Source organism: Anser cygnoides, chromosome 7 (assembly GCF_040182565.1).
Source record: "Anser cygnoides isolate HZ-2024a breed goose chromosome 7, Taihu_goose_T2T_genome, whole genome shotgun sequence".
NCBI classification, from domain to species: domain Eukaryota; kingdom Metazoa; phylum Chordata; class Aves; order Anseriformes; family Anatidae; genus Anser; species Anser cygnoides.
Window position 1 is genome coordinate 12,658,979 of NC_089879.1, and position 18,593 is coordinate 12,677,571.

Here is an 18,593-nt window from a genome sequence, read left to right on the forward strand (position 1 = left end):
TTTGTGCATGTGAAATATTTATCAGCATATCTCTTTGGACAAGTATTTTTATCCCCCAGGCTGAGAAAGAGCTTCCATGTACAAACCAGTTTCAAAACATTTTATTTTACAGCTTGAAAGTTTTCTATACTTCAGCACCTCATGCCGTGACTTTGTTATTTCACTTGTTAATGAATGGTAATTAAATCTCTTTTGGCTGAAAAGGTTGGAGGGCTCCTGCTGTATTACAAAAACAATTTCTGAAAGTTACAAAAATGCCCAAGTGTCTAGAAATTAAAGAGTAAAGTTTGCCATGTTTTGAGTCCAAGTTTAACTCACTAGGAAGGATTTATGTGGGAGAACAGCATGTCCCAGTCAGTGTGCATAGTCTCCCCAGCCGAACAGACATAATTATGTCACTGCGTCTATCAGAGTAAACAGAATCTCAGTCTTAATAATGCACATTGCAGCCACAAGCTTCCTTGATCTTACAAACAACTGTAGCAAACACTGAATAAACCAAATTATATACTACCTGCACAAAGAACTGCTACATGTGTACATCTAAGTAAAGTTGTTAATTTTGCATTTGCTCAGTAGGGCTTGGAACATCAGCTTATTAATTTTTCCTTTCTGTTTTCTCATTTCTTTCAGGTGCTTTGACTCAGAGGATAAATGAAGTGACTGCTTACAACAGAGGTAGATAAAGGGGAAACAGCTCTACATATTAAGGCATTTTGTGGTGTTACTGTGCTTAATAAAGAGATACAGTGTTGAAAAAAAAAATCAGCATGGTCTCCGCTATTCACTTCCACCAGTAGAGATTCTGATGGCACCACATATGGCATATTTGGTCCACCGTTTCTAAACCAAAAGTAGGTTAATTATAGCATAAAATGCCTTCTTCTGAAAGCAATAAAGTGATTTCAGAATGAAAGTTGATTCTGAATTTCTTTCTCAATTCTAGTTTGTCAAACAGCCCGGCACAGAGTTTAGCAAGAAACCGGGGAAGGGAATGGGGTAAGTCCATTGCTAAGCTGTGACTCGGGGAAGGGGTCTGCTGAGAGCAAAGCCCCCTCCAGTGAAGCGAGGAACATCAGGTTTGCGGCGTGGAAACTCAGATTCCATTTCAGCCAAGGATCGCTCCTTCTCCCTTGAAATAGAAACAAAGAAAAAGAGAATACATTTTTCATTCTGCTGCCCACTGATGTTTACAAACGAAGGAAATCTGTGTCCTCCAAAGTTTCTTTGATGCAATCGTGTATCAAGAGATCATTAAAAATTTCTTGATTAAAGCCTGTTAGGCTAAACCGACATGACTAGATGTCTGTTTGGATCTAATTACAAGACTACTGATGATTTTTGGAATTATTTAAAATCAGAAATAAATGAGCTTAGTGCCACTCCCCAGAATGGTCAGAGCACCTCATTAGAGCAAGTTTGTACATGAGCTCCATGACTTCAGATTTCTAATCATCGACCCGTTCTAGCAAGTATACAATTGTTTTCAAACAAACAGCTGCATTCATCAAAGACTTAACGTGGAGATACTTTTTCTTTGTTAAATTTTAATGAATAAATAGTGTTATCTGTCTTTCTGTTTTAACAAAGTTCTAGTGATAATTACCCTGCCTGTGACATTTGCAGAAAAATTAACACTATGCTGTGGGCGCCCCGATGGCCCCAGGAAGTTGCTCTTTTGGAGCATCCAGGAAGGCTTGAATTTGTTGGCCTTAAGAGGAGGGAACAAGGGTTAGCTGGTTCTTCTCTAATGAGGTTTGTGAGGTAAGCACAGCAGAACAAATACGAAGGACAGTATTTCAAGCTCACTGTGATACACCTGGAGGTTTCAGAAACAGGTCCAAAGATATTTAGAATTAACAGAGTGGAGCTTTGTGATGTAGTAGTTTATCACAACAGTAGACGTCTCAAGGCTTTACAAAGAAGGCCAGTACCATTACTTTTATTTTACAGTCACCGAGACTGAGACAAAAATGTGAGTGCAACCAGGCTTTTACAAAGTCTGTCCTTGTCACGTTAGCACCCTTACTCAGTCCCCAGTGAGGGAGAAAAAAACACCCCCTGGAATTAATACTTTTCTCTGTCTCTAAAAATTACTGTCTGTGCAGGGAGAGGAGGAAGTTCAGAGAAACCCTGTAGGAGGACTAGTTATGCCTCTTTTTCCAAATTTAACTCATATGGAGGTGGGAGAATAGGCAAAAGATGGCTCAGATGAACATAGCCATGAAAACCATTTGTACGTGTTTTTAATTATATCGCTACAGCACTAATGGGCATGCCAGCTGACAGCACTACGAGCTAACATGCTACATTTAGATGGCTCGTCCTATCTCACTATTGAACTTCCAGCTTTGGTGAGAGAAAATGATCCAGAGTCCAGGCTCATTCTGACTTCATTGCTCCCATGGAGACACCCAACAGATGTGCTCATCAGCATGGAAAATTCTGTTTAGCAGAACACTGTGATATATTATGTAGAATTAACGTGCAAGTAGCCATGTGAAAAAGCTCCCAGCTACTACTGACATTCTTCAGAGCAGTTATTTACATAGGTAGGATTTCAGGATGAGGTCTCTGGTGTGGCTTTAAGCTTCATCTTTTCTCACCAATCCTTACAAAGATCAAACTGGAACCCTAGTGCTAGAAGCAATTAGAAAAATTAACGAAGCAGAAAGGGTACAAGAAGCAGAAGGAGAAAATGGAAAGGGTGAGGAAAAGAAAGCCTAAGACATCTAGAAAAGATAACAGTTGAAATCCAGAAGAAGAAAAAGATTTCAAATTTACAACCAAAGTCTGAAACAATGGTTTTTCAGCTTGAACACAGAACAAAGCTAAATTCCTATTGTCACTCATTATATTCCTTTAGCATCCCATGGAAAGCTGCATTAATTCAATATCAAGACTTTAAATCAAAAACCAGAACTGTCTTGTGCAAATCAATAAAAGCTTTAGATGATACCTTTGTATGAGGTTATCTGAGAGTATTAATTCTCTTTCATACCAGTGTAGTCAATAATTCTGCTAATGCTATTGTCCCGACAGGATCCTCTTTTTATTAGCAAAAGCAGACACATTTATTTCAGACATGATGTTAACATTAGCCAGCGTGATGGAGATCAAGTCAGTGGTTTTGTCTCAGCTGGGATTCAGAGCAACCTGAGATTGTAAGAATCAACTGCCCCTGACTCTTTGACTAGCATCTACACGCCCAGCTGTGCCTGTACAGCTCAGTCTGAGGCAGGAATGATGCGGAATGGCTGCATGTCAGGGGCAAAGGACTCCTTGGGGAAGGGTCTGGCTGCAGAACAAGCTCTCTCTATTGCAGAAAGCAAAAGACATGTCATGCACAATTGGCAGTTTGGTGAAGGAAGGCAGCGCAACAAGGTTGTTTCCTCTGTACTGCTGTCGGGCAATGCAAAGAGGAGTCTCAAGATGACAGAACCACGGCTGATATGCCCATTTATGCCTTGGGGTGCACACTGTCTTTCAAAGCAGGTTGTGGCCCAACAGTTTTCTTCTGGGGAACAAAACAATGAGGGCAGAGGAGAGCACAGACCCAGCACCTAGCGACCTCTCAGCTGCCACAGGCACAAGAGAAGTGCGAGTCAGGCCTGGCAGCACAGCGCTGGTAGCTTCTGAGCCTCGGGTGGGAGCAGTGAGATGCAGCTGTCCTGCAGAAGCACCACCAACAGCATGTGAATGTACTTCCTAAACACAGATGTTAGAGAGACACCGTGCTCATAGGACTACAGCCATGTCCACAGGAGAAACAACCTGACAAACTGCACTAACAGCAGATATTGCTATCCTGAACCTATAAACGCTGTAATGAGTATGGCATTAATGGACCTACATCACAACTTTCCATTCACTGTGTACAATTAACAGGCCGAGGTTCAGTCACCACCACCTCGCACAATGTTTTTGTTTTCCTTAGAACAGTTATGTCCCTAACAAGTTGTTTTTTCAATCATTATGACAGGAATTAATTCCAGGTACGATGTAACAACAAAACATGGGTGAATTTCTTCTCATCTGGCGAACAGAAAGAATCATGATGTCAGGGTCCAAAATGGAAACATTAAAACTATTGTGAAGAGGATACTTAGCTGCTGGAAATGGATTATCAGGCATTATGGTAGCCTCACATATTGATCCTAAAGCTCCAGGAAGGCCATTAGCACTGCACAATTGTTGCTAATTCCAAACATGAAGGTAACATTATGCAATTTGCAGGGGGATAAAAGTCACTGTTTATCACTGGCTATTTCGCTAATTCAGTCATTGAAACTGTTTGCTGCCTGAAATATGATTAAGAAAGAAATAGATACTGTCAGCTTTGAATATATTCAGCAACACAGAGAATTGTTGGCTTTGGTGTGCTAGGAAGGAACAGGATGGGGAAATAAAGGGATGGAAAGACAAAAGGCATACACAGAAAAACTTGGTAACATCATGTCATCTGATTGCAGAAATCTAAGAAACTTCTTTTTAAGAGGAAAAGTCCCATAACTCCATTTTCATAAGTGACTAATAGTTTTGGTGTCCCAGGCTGGAGATTCATTATCAGAATAGCCTCATCTTCCAGCCTCTGCAAATTAGGTCACTTTAATAGGCCACAAAATGGGCGACTAAGATCCTAGTTATTTTCTTTTAATCAAGAGGAGCAGCTGAATGCTCAGTTGCAGACTGATACTGGCAGGGAGGTACCATCAAGCTGCTACTGGTTAAGAAGAGACAACTACCTATGAGAAAGTTCTTAGGCTCTCCCCTCAAAAGGGTAAGACATCTGATAAACCCAGACTCTGATCATTGCTCACTTTCCTCCATCTGCATGTAGGAAGGAAATAAAGTGGATGGGGAATGCTCTTCTCTACAACCGTTGGCAATGATATCTGCTGCCAGAAGGAGATAGTCATCAGGCACAACTGCCACATTTTGGAAACAACAATGACATTGTTTTTACACCAGGATTATTTAATTGCCACCTGAAGAAAGGTTGTCCTCCATATAAGACGCTGTTTCATTTAATTTGTAACTCATAAAGCACATTGAGGTCCTCATAATGTTTGAGGGTGTCTCATTAGATGCGAGAGACCAGATAGCAATCTGTGTCTTCTGGGCACCTCCTCATTGGCATGAATAGTTTAACCGGACTGGAGAACACATCAGCAGTATCACTGCTGGATGTTCTTTACCTGGCCTCAGATCATGGTAAATCTAGACCAGACTGAAGTAATATGAAGTAATATGAAGGAAAACATCAGGAAAGTTAGGCAACAAAACTATACATCACCTCAGTCAAATTTGGATGTGTTCTGATCAAAAGGGTAAAACGTTTTTTTTTTAAAAAAAAAGTAGGTTTATGCAGAAAGTTGTATAGACAAAACTGTTATTCTCCCATACTTGGCCTGTTGTTCCTTGCGTTTCTGAGCCAGATATTTCTTTTTCACGTTCAGAAGCTCGTTGGCAAGCCTTTCAATTTCATATTTGTATTCTTGGCTCTGTGACTCATACATATTCAATTCTGAGGACAAAACCTAACAAACAAAAGACAAAAAAAGCAGAAAAAGGAGATGTCAGTTTTACTTAAACATAAATTAGTGCTTTTATACGCACTTTTGTCTTTCACATTTGACCATGTAGGACATCACCATTTCCTACCACATTTCCATTTTCCATCGTGTTTCACTCAAACACCTCTGCCCACCGAAGGACAGTTTACAAAATTAAGGCTATGCAATTTAGCTACAATAAAACATGTAAAATATGCCCCAGGCATTATGGGAATTATATTAATACATACATTAGCTCTTAATGTTCTGGGACACAGATCTAGGTGAAAACCCAAAATGAAGGGCTTAAAAAAAATATACTAATATAGGAATTTATCTAGTAGATAATCTATCTTTATTCATAGGGATCCACTTTGTTACATGAAGTAATTAAATCCACAAGAGCAAAGTAGCACCAGGCAGTGCAAATATGAATAAAATGCTGCTTCCATTTGAATCAGTAAACTTTAAAGAAAGTAGGAGTACACATAGTATGTTTTCCTTCTTTAAGATGGAGAAACACTTGACCTGGCACCACAAAATGACAAGCACACCAGTACACTACAGCATACTATGCCTGAAATAAACAGTAGCAATTGAATGCATTATGGACAACCGGTAACCGTATGGAAAACTTCAAATCACATTCAGTTTAGCTAAACTTTGGCTTCTATTTTACATCTTCTACATTGTTTTTCTTCTCCATGGAAAGCTAAGATTTGCATAACAGCCTCTTTGTTTCCTCAGGGCCCATCTGCTCCTGCATTTTTTTCCTCGTGGTTAGTATAGACATGATTATGATGCAGTGAACAGGAGATGATGACTGCAACAGAGAAAGGAGCTGTAGAAGCAGATGAACTCCTGGGGAGACTGATCATTCATGCAGGCAAGAACAAGGGAAGATCAACTCGTGCTATCAAAGAATCACTTTTTAATATCATGCTTTCAAAGTTTTCCTCAAGATTCCTTCTGAATCAGGAAATTTTCACTTTTAGTGGCAAGGGGTTAGGACAGATTACTTCGGCCATCGCTATGAAGTTTGCAAGTCTGATATATATGTATGAATTCCAAGAGAAATAACAATATTTTAAGACTGGATTCTCAATATATTCCCACTATCTTGTTAAAAAGAAAATGAAATGGTTTTGCTTATTAAAGATTTCAACAGTTTAAGAAAAGGGATGGAGAATAGCTTAATGGAAAACTGACAGCGTCACAGAATGTCTGCACACAAGAAGCATTTACAGCATTGTGCTGTGCACACATTCTAATAAGACTTTTCTTCTGTTATAATAAAATAAACAAATGTAATGTGGCAAAAAGATATTCTACGGCTATTGCTTTTCCCTTGGGGAGATGCAGAATTAGCTTTCTTTTCCTAATCTAATATACAAAGGCATGCACATTGATCATTGAAAATCTTCCTGAAGCCTAGGTCTCCAGAATCACTAGTGAAGTCGTTCTGCAAGCCTGGCAGCCCCTCAGCCAGAGAAAGAGGACATCTCTTACTTTCAGCTGTTTAGTCTTCTCTCGAAGAGTATGCCGGTAGAGCTGCAACTGTTCTGCGGCTTCAGGTCCAGGCTGACGGGCCAAGACATGCTTCAGTTCCACATACAGTTTTTCCTTTTCCTACAAAAAGACAGTTGTATAAGAACTTTCCCTTCTACTATAGCAGCAGCACAACCTGCAATGAAATCAACCTCACTGAAAAATGCAACTAAATCAAGAAGATATTTGCAGAAACAAATCTGCCTGTGTGTCAGTCTTTCCTTGCTAGCCATAAGGTATTTAAAGTTGTTGTGATAGCAGTGGGAGAGCTCATTAAGAGAAACATCCAGCTAGTTCAAACAACGAATGAAATACTCTTAAACACTGTCATCAGTGAGCACGCTTTACCACAGAGAACATAAAACAGGCCCTGGAAAAGTATCCAGGGGTGGGGAATTAATTACTAGTAACTGTGCTTATTCCAATTTTTCTTCTGATGAGCCACATTGCCTTACATTAAGGATCATAGCTTCATCCAACAGGAAGTGTTTAGCTATAAAAATGTCAAGCAAGGATGGTACAAAAGAAATAACTTCTTCTAGACAAAATCCTGCAAAGCACATATACATACACACAATACATATATATATATATACACACATATATATTCATATATATATATAAACCTTAACTGAGGGAACCCTGGGATAGGGAAGGAAAAGATGAATAGGAATAACTATGACTACCACAACTACCACCGAGTAATTTTTCTTTGTCTTGTGTCTTCTTCATGTTGGATGAGAAAACTTGTTGGAATGGGATATAACCGTGCCTGAATGGAAACCACACCGTGGACACACTTGCAGCTTTCAGTACTGAAAGGCTGCTTTGAACTGGGTTTTGAGGATGTACTTTTTTCCAGACTGAGGAATAAAGCACTGAAAAAGCCACCCACGTAGCTTTGCAGATTTCAATATTTTTAGTATCTACCGTGTCAGACTAAGATTGTTATTATTTAACATTATTTAGCAAGATCCGATCATTGTCTGGTACCTGGAGAGCTGAAGTGAAAAGGAGGGGTATTTGACTGGAAGTTGGTCTAGCAGACAAAAGATTTAACAGAAGACGACAAAAATGCCATGTTGGAGGTAGGCTATGTGGTTATTTATGCTGGCTTTGACAAAACCCCTTTTTGCTGGCATTTTATAAGTACCGACTGCAACTATTACCACAGATTTCTTCTGTTGGTGTGGGGAATTAAGCCATATCATCACATAGAATTGCTACATTTGACTTTGCTCAGTGAACATGTAAAATTCTGGGTATCCAGCATTCAGGAGCATAAAGTGTCCAGAGTTTTCAGACCTTTGCACCTTCTGAAAACCATGCACTAACGGACCTAAAAATGGAAGCACTTCAAATCAAAATTTACTTTTGCAAACATTGCCCTTCAATTCTGCATGTGACTGAGGAAGAGCTCCTTATAAATGAAGTTGTTCACAGCTCATCTCTGGAAAAAGCAAAACCTCCTAAGACTCAGACTGGAGTTTGCACAGTGGCAAAAATTAAATTGGGAATTCACTCTCAGTGGAGAGTTATTGTGTCACTGCAAGTGGCTGCCACTACTACCTCTTCTTCCTCTGGATGCAAGATTTTACTGCAAGTTAAAAGCAGCAGCAAAAGAAAAATCTGCCTTGTCAAATCTGGCCAGTCGGTATTAACATTCCACCCCTGAATGTATCACAGATTTGTATTTTGGAACAGTGTAACGGTAATTTGGATAAATATGGAGCAGTTGATGGATTGAAGGTCTTATGTGCAATTGTTTTCCAATTTATTTCTCTCCTAACCCTCTGCAAGGGCCAACCAAGCTCTTCAAACATTGTGCAATGGTGTGTATAATAACCCCATTTAGAGACAAAGTGTGCAATTCTATTATAAGGAGAATCTATCTTATGCAACAGAGACTCGTTAGCTTTCCGATGTATATTGTCTCCATAATCCAACAGAGGCAGAACCAGCTGTCTCATAACGCATATCCTGTCCTTCCTTGCTAAGAACTGTCCATCTCTTTTACATCTAGTCAATTAATTTGCTACCGTGTCAGAAGCACCATATGTCAGCCAAACATTGAAAGAAAATCCTGGGTGCTTCCTTTCCTCATCAGCAAAAGTTTGCATGCACAGGTTGGCATTTCTATACTTTGTCATTTTATCCCAGGATGCAGACAAAAATCAATTAATTCAAATTAATTTTAAAATGGTAACCACCAGAGTATATCAGCATACAAAGTATCAGTTACAAAGTATGTGTGATACTACCACCCAAATGTATTCCTCAAAGCGGGTACTTTTATCTCCACATGTAAGAAAGCAGAATGCCCACAGAAAAGAAAAAGCACAAAGTAATTTAAAATTTTGGCTTCAATAATATTCTAGCTATATTGGAAAGACAGACAATCTGTGCATTTTGTGTTACATGCAGATAGCTTAAAAATACCCAAATATCAGGTATAGCATAGGATATGCAGAAAGACCTGCAGGGTTGTCCAGTGTAAGTGGGATGTATTCAAAACAGCTTTCAGTTATAGTGTGCGAATTAATACCCCCAGAAGATATCAGTTATAGTGTGTGAATTAATACCCCCAGAAGATAGACCTATGTTGCCTTTTGGAAACAAAAAAAAATGCGTGTGTGTTCCTTAAAGTCTCAGAGAGAGCCCAATGGTTCTCTCCAAGAAAACCTTAAGTCAGCAGTGAAGATGAGTGGGGTGGCAGTAATGCAGTAATTCAAAAACAAGACCACATTTTGTCCAAAGTAGAAGTCAGTAACCTCCATTTATTTCTGTTGGTGGCTGTGCAAATGAAGCTGGAGCAAAAGCTACCTGAAATCCTGCACTCATTATGCAGAAATAAATCAATCCATTACAGTCTGTGTAAGATACACTTCTTTGGATTGTCCCAGACTGCCTCCCCTCACGTTCCCCTCCGTCCTCACGCCAGGCTGCACCAACAACATACGTCATGCCAGGGTTACGTGTCCTTGAGATGAAAAGTACTTAAGGTGACAAACACACTTTGAGGTGAAGGAAGATCCACCAGATCTTTCCGTAACCCCAGATTCGTGCTTTTCATCCTTCACTGGAAAGAGCAAGGTACATTTTGTTAAATGAGATTTAGGCCAGCACCAAAGCTCTTTATGTGATCCTTCCTATGGCAAAATTCCCATTGAATTCAGCAGGTGCTTGGCTGTTGGACTGAGCCCTTAATTTCAACCAGCTTCACTGGTTTATGACACAAACAACACCAAGCCTCTGGTGGAGAGACGAGGGCACATTCATTTTGTGTACGAAGGGCACACCGGGAGTCTCAGATTAAGGGTTACAGTCAAATTTCAGGCATTCCAAAGAGAATTTCAGCACCTCTGTGAATACCTGCTGAATAAGCTGTGTAAATAAAACTCCACATTATTTTTAGAACAGCCTTTTCTGTCTCAGATTTGTTTTCCAGGGGAGCTCTGAGGAGCCCCCAGATCTGCCTTTAGGCTAGGCCATGACAATATGTTTCTGCATCTCTAAGTCTCCAATACAGTAATTCTTGGGGGGGAGGCAGAGCTGCTGCTTTCCCCTAAATTTAACTAGTTGCTGTGTCAGCCAGAATGCACAGTTCTCCTGGCCTGCTTTCTCTACAGAGGACTGAGAAAAAGGTAGTATTCTTCTGCAGGAGACTGGCTGGTGTTTGGCAAATTTCAATTGATTCTTCGGGACTGTGGTCACAAATTGGTTCGGTCTGCAGCAGGAAGAATCACTTTTGCAAGCACAATCCTGCTTCAAAAGCAGCTATTTCTGCTGACCAGCACAGCCCAGTGCTGTTCCATGCCACAGGGTCCGTCAGCCCCATCAGACATTCCCGAAGTGACACCGAGACATTTCACTGCTTCAACAAGGAGTGGGAAGCAGTCGGCAATACTGGGATAGACCAATGCACCAGGTATTAGCTCTAAAAAAAATGAGACTCCATTTTATGTCATTTCCTCCCTCAGCAAGACACTAGGAAACTCCTGAAATGACCCTTCTTGTTAGTTAGCCCAGGGTATCATTCTGAGCCACAGACGATGGATGACCCTACGTTTAATGAAGATGTATTCACAGCAGAAATAGGTCACGAAGCCCCAGCGTTCTCATTTTCACCAGCTTGTCTTCCCAAGCAGATAATTCAGCAAATTCATCTGGCATGCTGCACACCAACAGCCTTCTCCACCAGGCCCATAAAAATCATATTACTCATCAAAAGCTTTCTATCACACAAATTATTTAAAAAATAAAAAATAAACAAAACCACAAAAGTCCCAAATCCTTTGCATCACAGTAAATTTCATTTGTGTTAGCTCCTGTCTCCAGTACCTAAAGCTTGGCAGCCTTCAGCTGAAGAAGAAAACAAATAAAATAGCAAGATAAAGATGCAGAGCAAAAACGTGCAGTTTTGTGTATGGTGGCAACCTATCTAAAATCTTAATTAGTAAGGTGGAGAAAGCAACACAGTAACTGTGTAAGCACACTACAGTTCCTCACAGCTTTGCTGAGGAAAACAGGTCAGTCATCGCGCTGGGGGGGGGTTGTTTATCGGCATTACAACCACAACAGCAGAGCTGTGCTCAGCTCCAGAGCCATTTTGTTTAGGACACCACGAAGCAGCAGAGGACCCTTAAGGGGCTGTGATCCCTATCCAGAAGTGTTAAACAGGCCCCCGGACTCTGGATTAAATACACCGATAAACACACACATCCGGTCATAGTTCTTTTATCTTTATAAGCTGCACACTTATTTGTGTGTATGCATGTACCTAATACAGTAGCTGTTGGTTCAGGACATCTACGCTGAAGAGTTTTATGAGGCATAGAACAAATTAGCATATGGTAACCTTCACGAATTTTGTAACAACAGGAGAAAGTTGCCTCCAGCGCTGTGAGAAATGTGCAGTTAAAAACTTTCTCAATAAACACTTTTCAAAAGCTCCTGCTCTTTCTTGTCTATTCCGCATCCATCAGCAAACACCTCTGCACGCTAGCAGTTCCCCAGAAGAGCTTGTGTTTTCATCATCCACACTCTCCTTTAACTGTCCAACGTGAGGGTTTTATTGAGTAAATTAATTCGGGTTTGGAACAGGACAATGAAGTCCCTTCACAGAGCGGCAACACTAATACTGTATGAGGTGCTTGGGGTTTTCTTGTTAAAGTGCTGCCACCAAAGGAAAGGCTGGGATCATTTCCCTGCCTTTGGTGAAATTTGCGCCGCACTAGACAGAGTTAAATTAAACCTGTCTGAGATGACTTATCCCTCCAGTTGATAATAATGCTTCTCGAGAGCAAATCTGTTTCCTTTGGCACAGGAACTGTGCCAAACTGACTGGCATTTTCAAAACAACTTAATGAGAGAGAAAAAATACCTTGGAGCATCTTTTTAGGTCTTCACCCCTGACTCTTTTTTTTTTTTTTTTTTTACGACAATAAGAGCTGAATACTACATTATTACCATTTTCCAGGAACAACTAAGTACAAACATTTCCAGCTAAAGCGCAATTGCAACTTATTATTATTTTTATTGTTATTGCTAGGTACTGGTACTATTGCATCTCTCCTAGGAAGTGTGTGGGAAAGCAGGTTTGTTTGTTTTTTTTCAGTGGACAAACAAATATGTTATATATCCTCCTCTCCTTTCAAGACTTGTGAACTCTGACACGCAAGGATAATAAGCTTTCAGAAGGAGAAAATGGTATGGATGCCTCTTGCAGAAATAATAGCAGCAATTCCCTTTTTACTATTGGCCTTACACCAGAGTTTATAAAATCATTAATCAGAGTAGCTCATTTAAACTCAGCGTTTATCCTTTACACTGCAGAAGATGATTAATTCATTATCTGCTCTTCTTCTGTATGTGTGCACAGGAACACACATGCACTTGTACACACACAAAAGGAGAGCGACGTGGTGAGCTGTTCCTCGAGGCCGAGAATTACTGGTGACACAGCACGGATTGATGTGAATTTTCCAGCAACATCCCCAGTGCCTGCAGCTTGACAGATGGGCTGAAGAGAGCACTAAACAAACCTTTGCTTCACATTCTAGTAGAGGTTTGTCTTAAAGCGTCCTGAGGGAGACTCAGAGGTTGATATAAATCTTATCAACAAGGAATCTAAATATTCTAAATGAATATTTTGCTACAAGGCAAACGGAAATATTTTACTGGCTAATAATTATTACATACAGAGCCAAAAGAGCCTCTTCTGCCAATGTATACCATCTGACTTAAAAACTCTGTATTTTAATGTCAGTGTAACAACATGTATTTTAACAACTCAATAGCCAATTTGATTTTAAAAATAACAGGCTTATCAAAAAAGAATTATCAAGGCTGTGCTGCTAATGATTAGCTGTTCCTGCAGGTGGAGGGTTGGGAAGGGGATTCCCAGCAGACCCAGCTCCTGCTCTCACTTCTGACTGATCTAACAAATGACCTCAAAGGGTGATCAGAGAAACTGACGACCTGCTTCTGCAAATACCTATCTGTAAGTTAGGCACCTACATCTCTTTAATCGCCTGCTTGACTTAGATCCTTAGACTTCCCTGAAAGATGAGAGCACTTAGCTTCAAGTCCTTTGGTGTTCTAGAACGGCTGCCTCCGAGCAGCTGCCTCAAAGTCAAGCCACCACTTAAACCTACAAATACCCGCCTAACAAGGCAGCAAAGCCTACATACATCTTTCTGACAGGATAGCAGCGGCTCCCTACGTATGCCAAGGACCTCAGGGAAGAAAGATTGGTCTCCTGTTACACTCTGGAACCTAATAAGAGATAACAGTACATCTAAGAAATACACATGGCAATTCTGAAATCATGAATGTTTTAATATATGGCTTCCTTCAGTCTCACTGTAATTAGAGCTGACCACTTGTATACTTTGAAGAGATCTTTTTCAGCTCCCCGTCTGTTTTTAAAATTCAGAGAAACAGGACTAATGGAGGGTGAAAGACAGAGAGAATCCCAATGTTCATGTAAAGACAACTGCTGTGCCAATGTATGCCATCCCCTGTTTAAGGTTATAGCTAAGACAGGCATAGGAAGACTTGAGCTTGGAGTCCAGAGGATGTGGATCAGCTGGCAGAGTGAAGCAGCCCCAGCTGGCAGAGAGTCTCCCTGTGCATGGGTCGTAAGAATGGAGAAACAGAGTTCTTTCTACACCCATGTCCCCATCTCTCCCCTGTTAAGCTACTTTTAAAAAAAAAATAATTTTTTTTAAGTGACTCTGCCTGCCTGCTGCTACTTGCCCCCAAACCACCTTAGGGCTGCTGCATCATCCTGCTTATTTTCCCAACACTACCATTCACACTCCTGTAAGAATGAAAATAAGTGATCTGAAATAAATTAATAAAACCTTGTCTGTCCCTGTTGAGTGTCTTTTTTGTGTGCATGTGTGAATATCATACAAAATAATAATCCATCACTGAATGGGATGCTGCATATTGTCCATATCCTGCTGCCGAGGGAGGCGCAGAACACGCTTGCCTCAATGGAAGAACGCCTGCCAAAGGGCACATCTGAAAAATAAAGATTTGCAGCTGGCTCTGGGCCACAATATATAATATGGACTTGCGAATGTATTGCTGCACTGCTGTTGCACTCTTCTAGTATTTTTACTTGTTTGGCAGATTCTGGATGGCTAACAGTATCGGCTTGCTAACAGCACTGCTAACTCCGTGCATAGCAATGTATTCAGTCAGCACAGCGAGTCATTTACTTTCCCTTAACAAGATAACTGTTTGATTAACACACTTTACCCTGAGGTGCACAGCAGATTTATTTCCTTCCCAGATACATGCTGAATACGGGAATGTGGAGTAAACAAGTTTGTTTTAGGTTATTTGTCATTTACTGGAACAATTCCTGAACTTTTTACTCAAGATTTACTCTAGTGAACTATTATTGAAGCTAATGGCAATTCTGTCTGAGTCAGAACTTTAGGAATAGATCATTTTACAAATTCGTTTGATGACACAGGATGTCCATGCTTCGGACTTCTAGGTGCAAACCAAATGCAAGATATTTGAAGAAAATAATTTTGTGATCACTGTTTTTGCTTTTCTGATGCAGATTACAGATAATAGCGATGTTTTCTACCTCATGGTGTTTACATGGCCTCCTCATTTCATTATCTGAATGCTGTTCAATATTTAATGTACTCGTGCTGTAGTACTGCATCCAGATAGGGCAGTGATCCTCTTATTCTACAAGAGGGTCTGGACACAAAGAGTGACTACACAAACTGTCAAAGCTCACTAAAACTCCTGGAAGATCACAGAAATGAAATTCAGCCTCCCATGATCCCAAAATCACCATGCCAGGTAATCCAATATATCTGCTGTTTGCTTGTCAGAAACACCAGGTCTAGATTACAACGTCAGGTTAAAAGCGTGAGGAAAAAAAAAGAGCACAACCACAAAGCACTGCATACTTCAAGCCAACAATCTCTCCCATGTATGCTAAAATTCATGGACTGGCAGTACATGTATTAAAATGCAGGAAACAAATCTATACTTGACATTCATCTATCAAGGATGGTATTTGTGCAATTAAATCAATCTTGTGTGGTGTGGAGGGATGGCGTTTGATGACCCACTAAAGCTCTCTTTCTGAACTCAAATTCAAGTAAATATATCAATTCTCCTAAAAACCTTTAAAAAGACATTACATATTCATATCCATTCCCCACCAATAAACCCTAAGAGATTTTTACTCCACCTGCAACATCCTCATCTTTGTAAATAGCATCTGAAATATTTACTGATAAAACACCATGAGAGCAGCTAAAATGGCACAGATACCCAGAAGTTATTATTTTGACCCCTTTTCTTCTAATTTCTCAATTAAATTTGCACCTTGTTTCTGTCCAAAACCCTTTATCATGGGAAATCTGTTTTGTTTGTGAGGGCAATGCTGTGCCACACAGATTCAATAAGAGTTAAACTCTTCCACTAAGGTAATTCTTCACCAAAATTGTCTTGAGTGCTACGAAATCTGCTTTGCTTCCCATTTCCAGTGCCAGATACGCTTGCACTAGCAGATTTATTGGAAAAATGTTTTCTTACTGTACAGAGCAGCTGATTATCTTCACCTGATGCTGTTAAAGTGATTATCACATTTGCTGCCTTGTTTTCAAAAGTCCTCTTTAAACAACAGACCCTAAACAACAACAACAAAAAATTTCCCTGGGAAGACTTTATTCTCCTCCATCTGAATTGCAACGTATGTAGGAGGAGGGAAAGAACGTAAATGTCAGTATGTTTTGAAGAGCAGTTTGTCATGCTGTAAGTTTGTATAGCATAGAACATCTTCTAATTCTAGATGGACTGAGATTAGAAGGGCTAAAATAAACTAATGTGCCAAGGACTATATTCAAAATATTCAGAAATAGAAATCGACCGCCTTCTGAGGAGAGCTAACACAAGAACTGAATACCCCTCAAATCCCTTTTTCATTCTTAAGGCTTACACGAAACTGTCAGGTAGATATACAGACCCTTAAGAGACTTTCACACAGGTGACCCTGTTATCTGTCCTGTTAACAAATTGTGATTGTTTATTACATCATTACAGGATTGCGTATGAACCCAGGTATGTTGCACAGAGAATTAACACAGTGATCCTACAATTTGCTCAGTGTGAATGGTTCACTGAACCCTGCTGGATACACAATCAGCATCTAGGGCAAACAAGAAAGCAAACAAATAAATAAATGGAAAAAGAGTACCAGTGGCAAAGTAAAAAGCACTAAACAAATTCTAGTTCTATAGAAAAATCACCATCAGAATCACTGAAAGACACTTAATCCTCCAAGATAACACCAACACTAAAACATGAAATATTTCCCCTTATAGACAAAGTTAAAATCCCCAGTCAAAACTCTAGTTCATCAATGAATGTTTCAAGTACAACAAAAGGAAAATAAAAGGATGGCACAAGGAAAGAACATAAAAATATAGTCCTGAAGAGCGACTTGACACACGAAGTACCTCCACATGTCATCTCACACTGCCTTGGTCACTCCACTTCAAACCAGATTCAAGGCACTGGACTGAAGTTAATTTGAAGGCGCTAACACTGTAGACTGTTGTGCTCAAAATATTGTACTAATAATTAGATATTTGTTGCTGGTCACTAGCTAGAACAAGGTTATAGCCAGAGTTCATGAGAATACTTTATTTTTCATTTGAAAAAAGAACAGATTCTCTTCAGAGTCCAGTTTCTAAATCAAGGCCTTTGACACCCCAGTGTTTAATTCCTACTTGTCAGTGCACAGCGCTGCAGACGTAATTTATTTATTTTTTTCTCTTTGATTCATACCCAGCTGAAAGCCAAAAAGTAAATCTTGGGCCAGAATCCATGCTGTATTTCTCATTTCTACATTCCTGTATAAGTCCCTTGAAATTCTGGCCACCAACTGAAAATCATATTGTACAATTAAAAGCTACATTCAACGAGGTACTACACTCTCCTCTTCCTGAAGATACATAATGCCCCTTAGATTTTTATTTTTTTTTTAATAAGGAAAGGACACTTTTAAATGTTAGGGACTATCTGATCATTGGTTAAAAGTTTTGCCAGCTTACTTTTCTCAGTTAGCGGTGTGACTTCTCTGTGCTGACGTGGCTATGCCAGCTGCTAGCCATGCAATTAGATGCAACTGCACTAGCAAGAAAGTCTTCCGTGATTTGAGAGTTGGTACAAGCTAAATCAGAAATACTCAACACTTTAATTGAGGGCTGAGAGAACTGCTAGCTTCAGCCTCAAGATAGGGTGTTAATCCTGTGCTTCCAGAGGAATTCAAATCCTCCAGGAAATAGAAAAGAGCCAAGTCCTAGTAAAATACAAAAAGCCAAAAAGAAAATTTCCCTTGTCATTTTTACATGGAAAAATCCCTTCAAAAGGCTGACTTTATATACGAATGATAAAGGAGTAGTAAAGAAAGGATTGTGTTTTGGCACTGGATTTTGCAGTTCACCTTTAAGTTCCAGTGCATACAAAGCACTCTCCCAAACTACCTCCGCTAAAATCTCTCTAAAGGAACGATGACAGAGGAACAGTAATGGGCAGGTCAAAAGAGACTCTTTGGGATTCCACAGTCATTAGTTTCCTGAAGTGGATTGCAGTTATTTTTAAGAAAATAGACATTTCTGCCCAAAAAATCCTCAACTCAGACAATCTACCCCACATGTAACAACATATGGGTAGGTTATGTTCTCAAATCCAAGCAGAACCTCTACTCAGCAACAAAAGTATATATAACGCCAATTTTGAGAGGGGAAAGTAAATCTCAGCCATTTTGAAGATGTACAGATAATACCTAAAATAAAACTGAACTGGGCCTTCAGAACACTAAAATAAAGGCAGGTAATAGGAGCGTATTTTCCCATTTTCCCTAGCAGGCTGTCTGATGAGAAAATCTCTTACTCAGCATTTGAGCACACTTTGCTGCGTTACATGCTGTATAAAGAAAGCTAC

The 18,593-nt window shown here is 39.9% G+C and overlaps 1 protein-coding gene across 3 annotated transcripts in view; it reads right to left on the bottom strand.

Moving 5' to 3' along the window:
- The window catches only part of CFAP58 (cilia and flagella associated protein 58), a 116,386-nt gene that overhangs the window by 58,645 nt on the left and 39,148 nt on the right, over window positions 1-18,593 (bottom strand). Inside the window, exons 16-18 of one of the 3 annotated variants that reach the window (XM_048060374.2) lie at window positions 7,065-7,184; window positions 5,407-5,540; window positions 87-1,132 (exon numbers count right to left, since the gene is read on the bottom strand). In XM_048060374.2, the coding sequence (XP_047916331.2) occupies window positions 1,012-1,132; window positions 5,407-5,540; window positions 7,065-7,184 (375 nt within the window). In that variant the 3' untranslated portion in view covers window positions 87-1,011. Of the gene's footprint in view, window positions 1-86; window positions 1,133-5,406; window positions 5,541-7,064; window positions 7,185-16,722; window positions 16,795-18,593 lie in introns of those variants that run through there. The other 2 variants (XR_010832796.1, XM_067000510.1) reach the window with 2 other exon arrangements.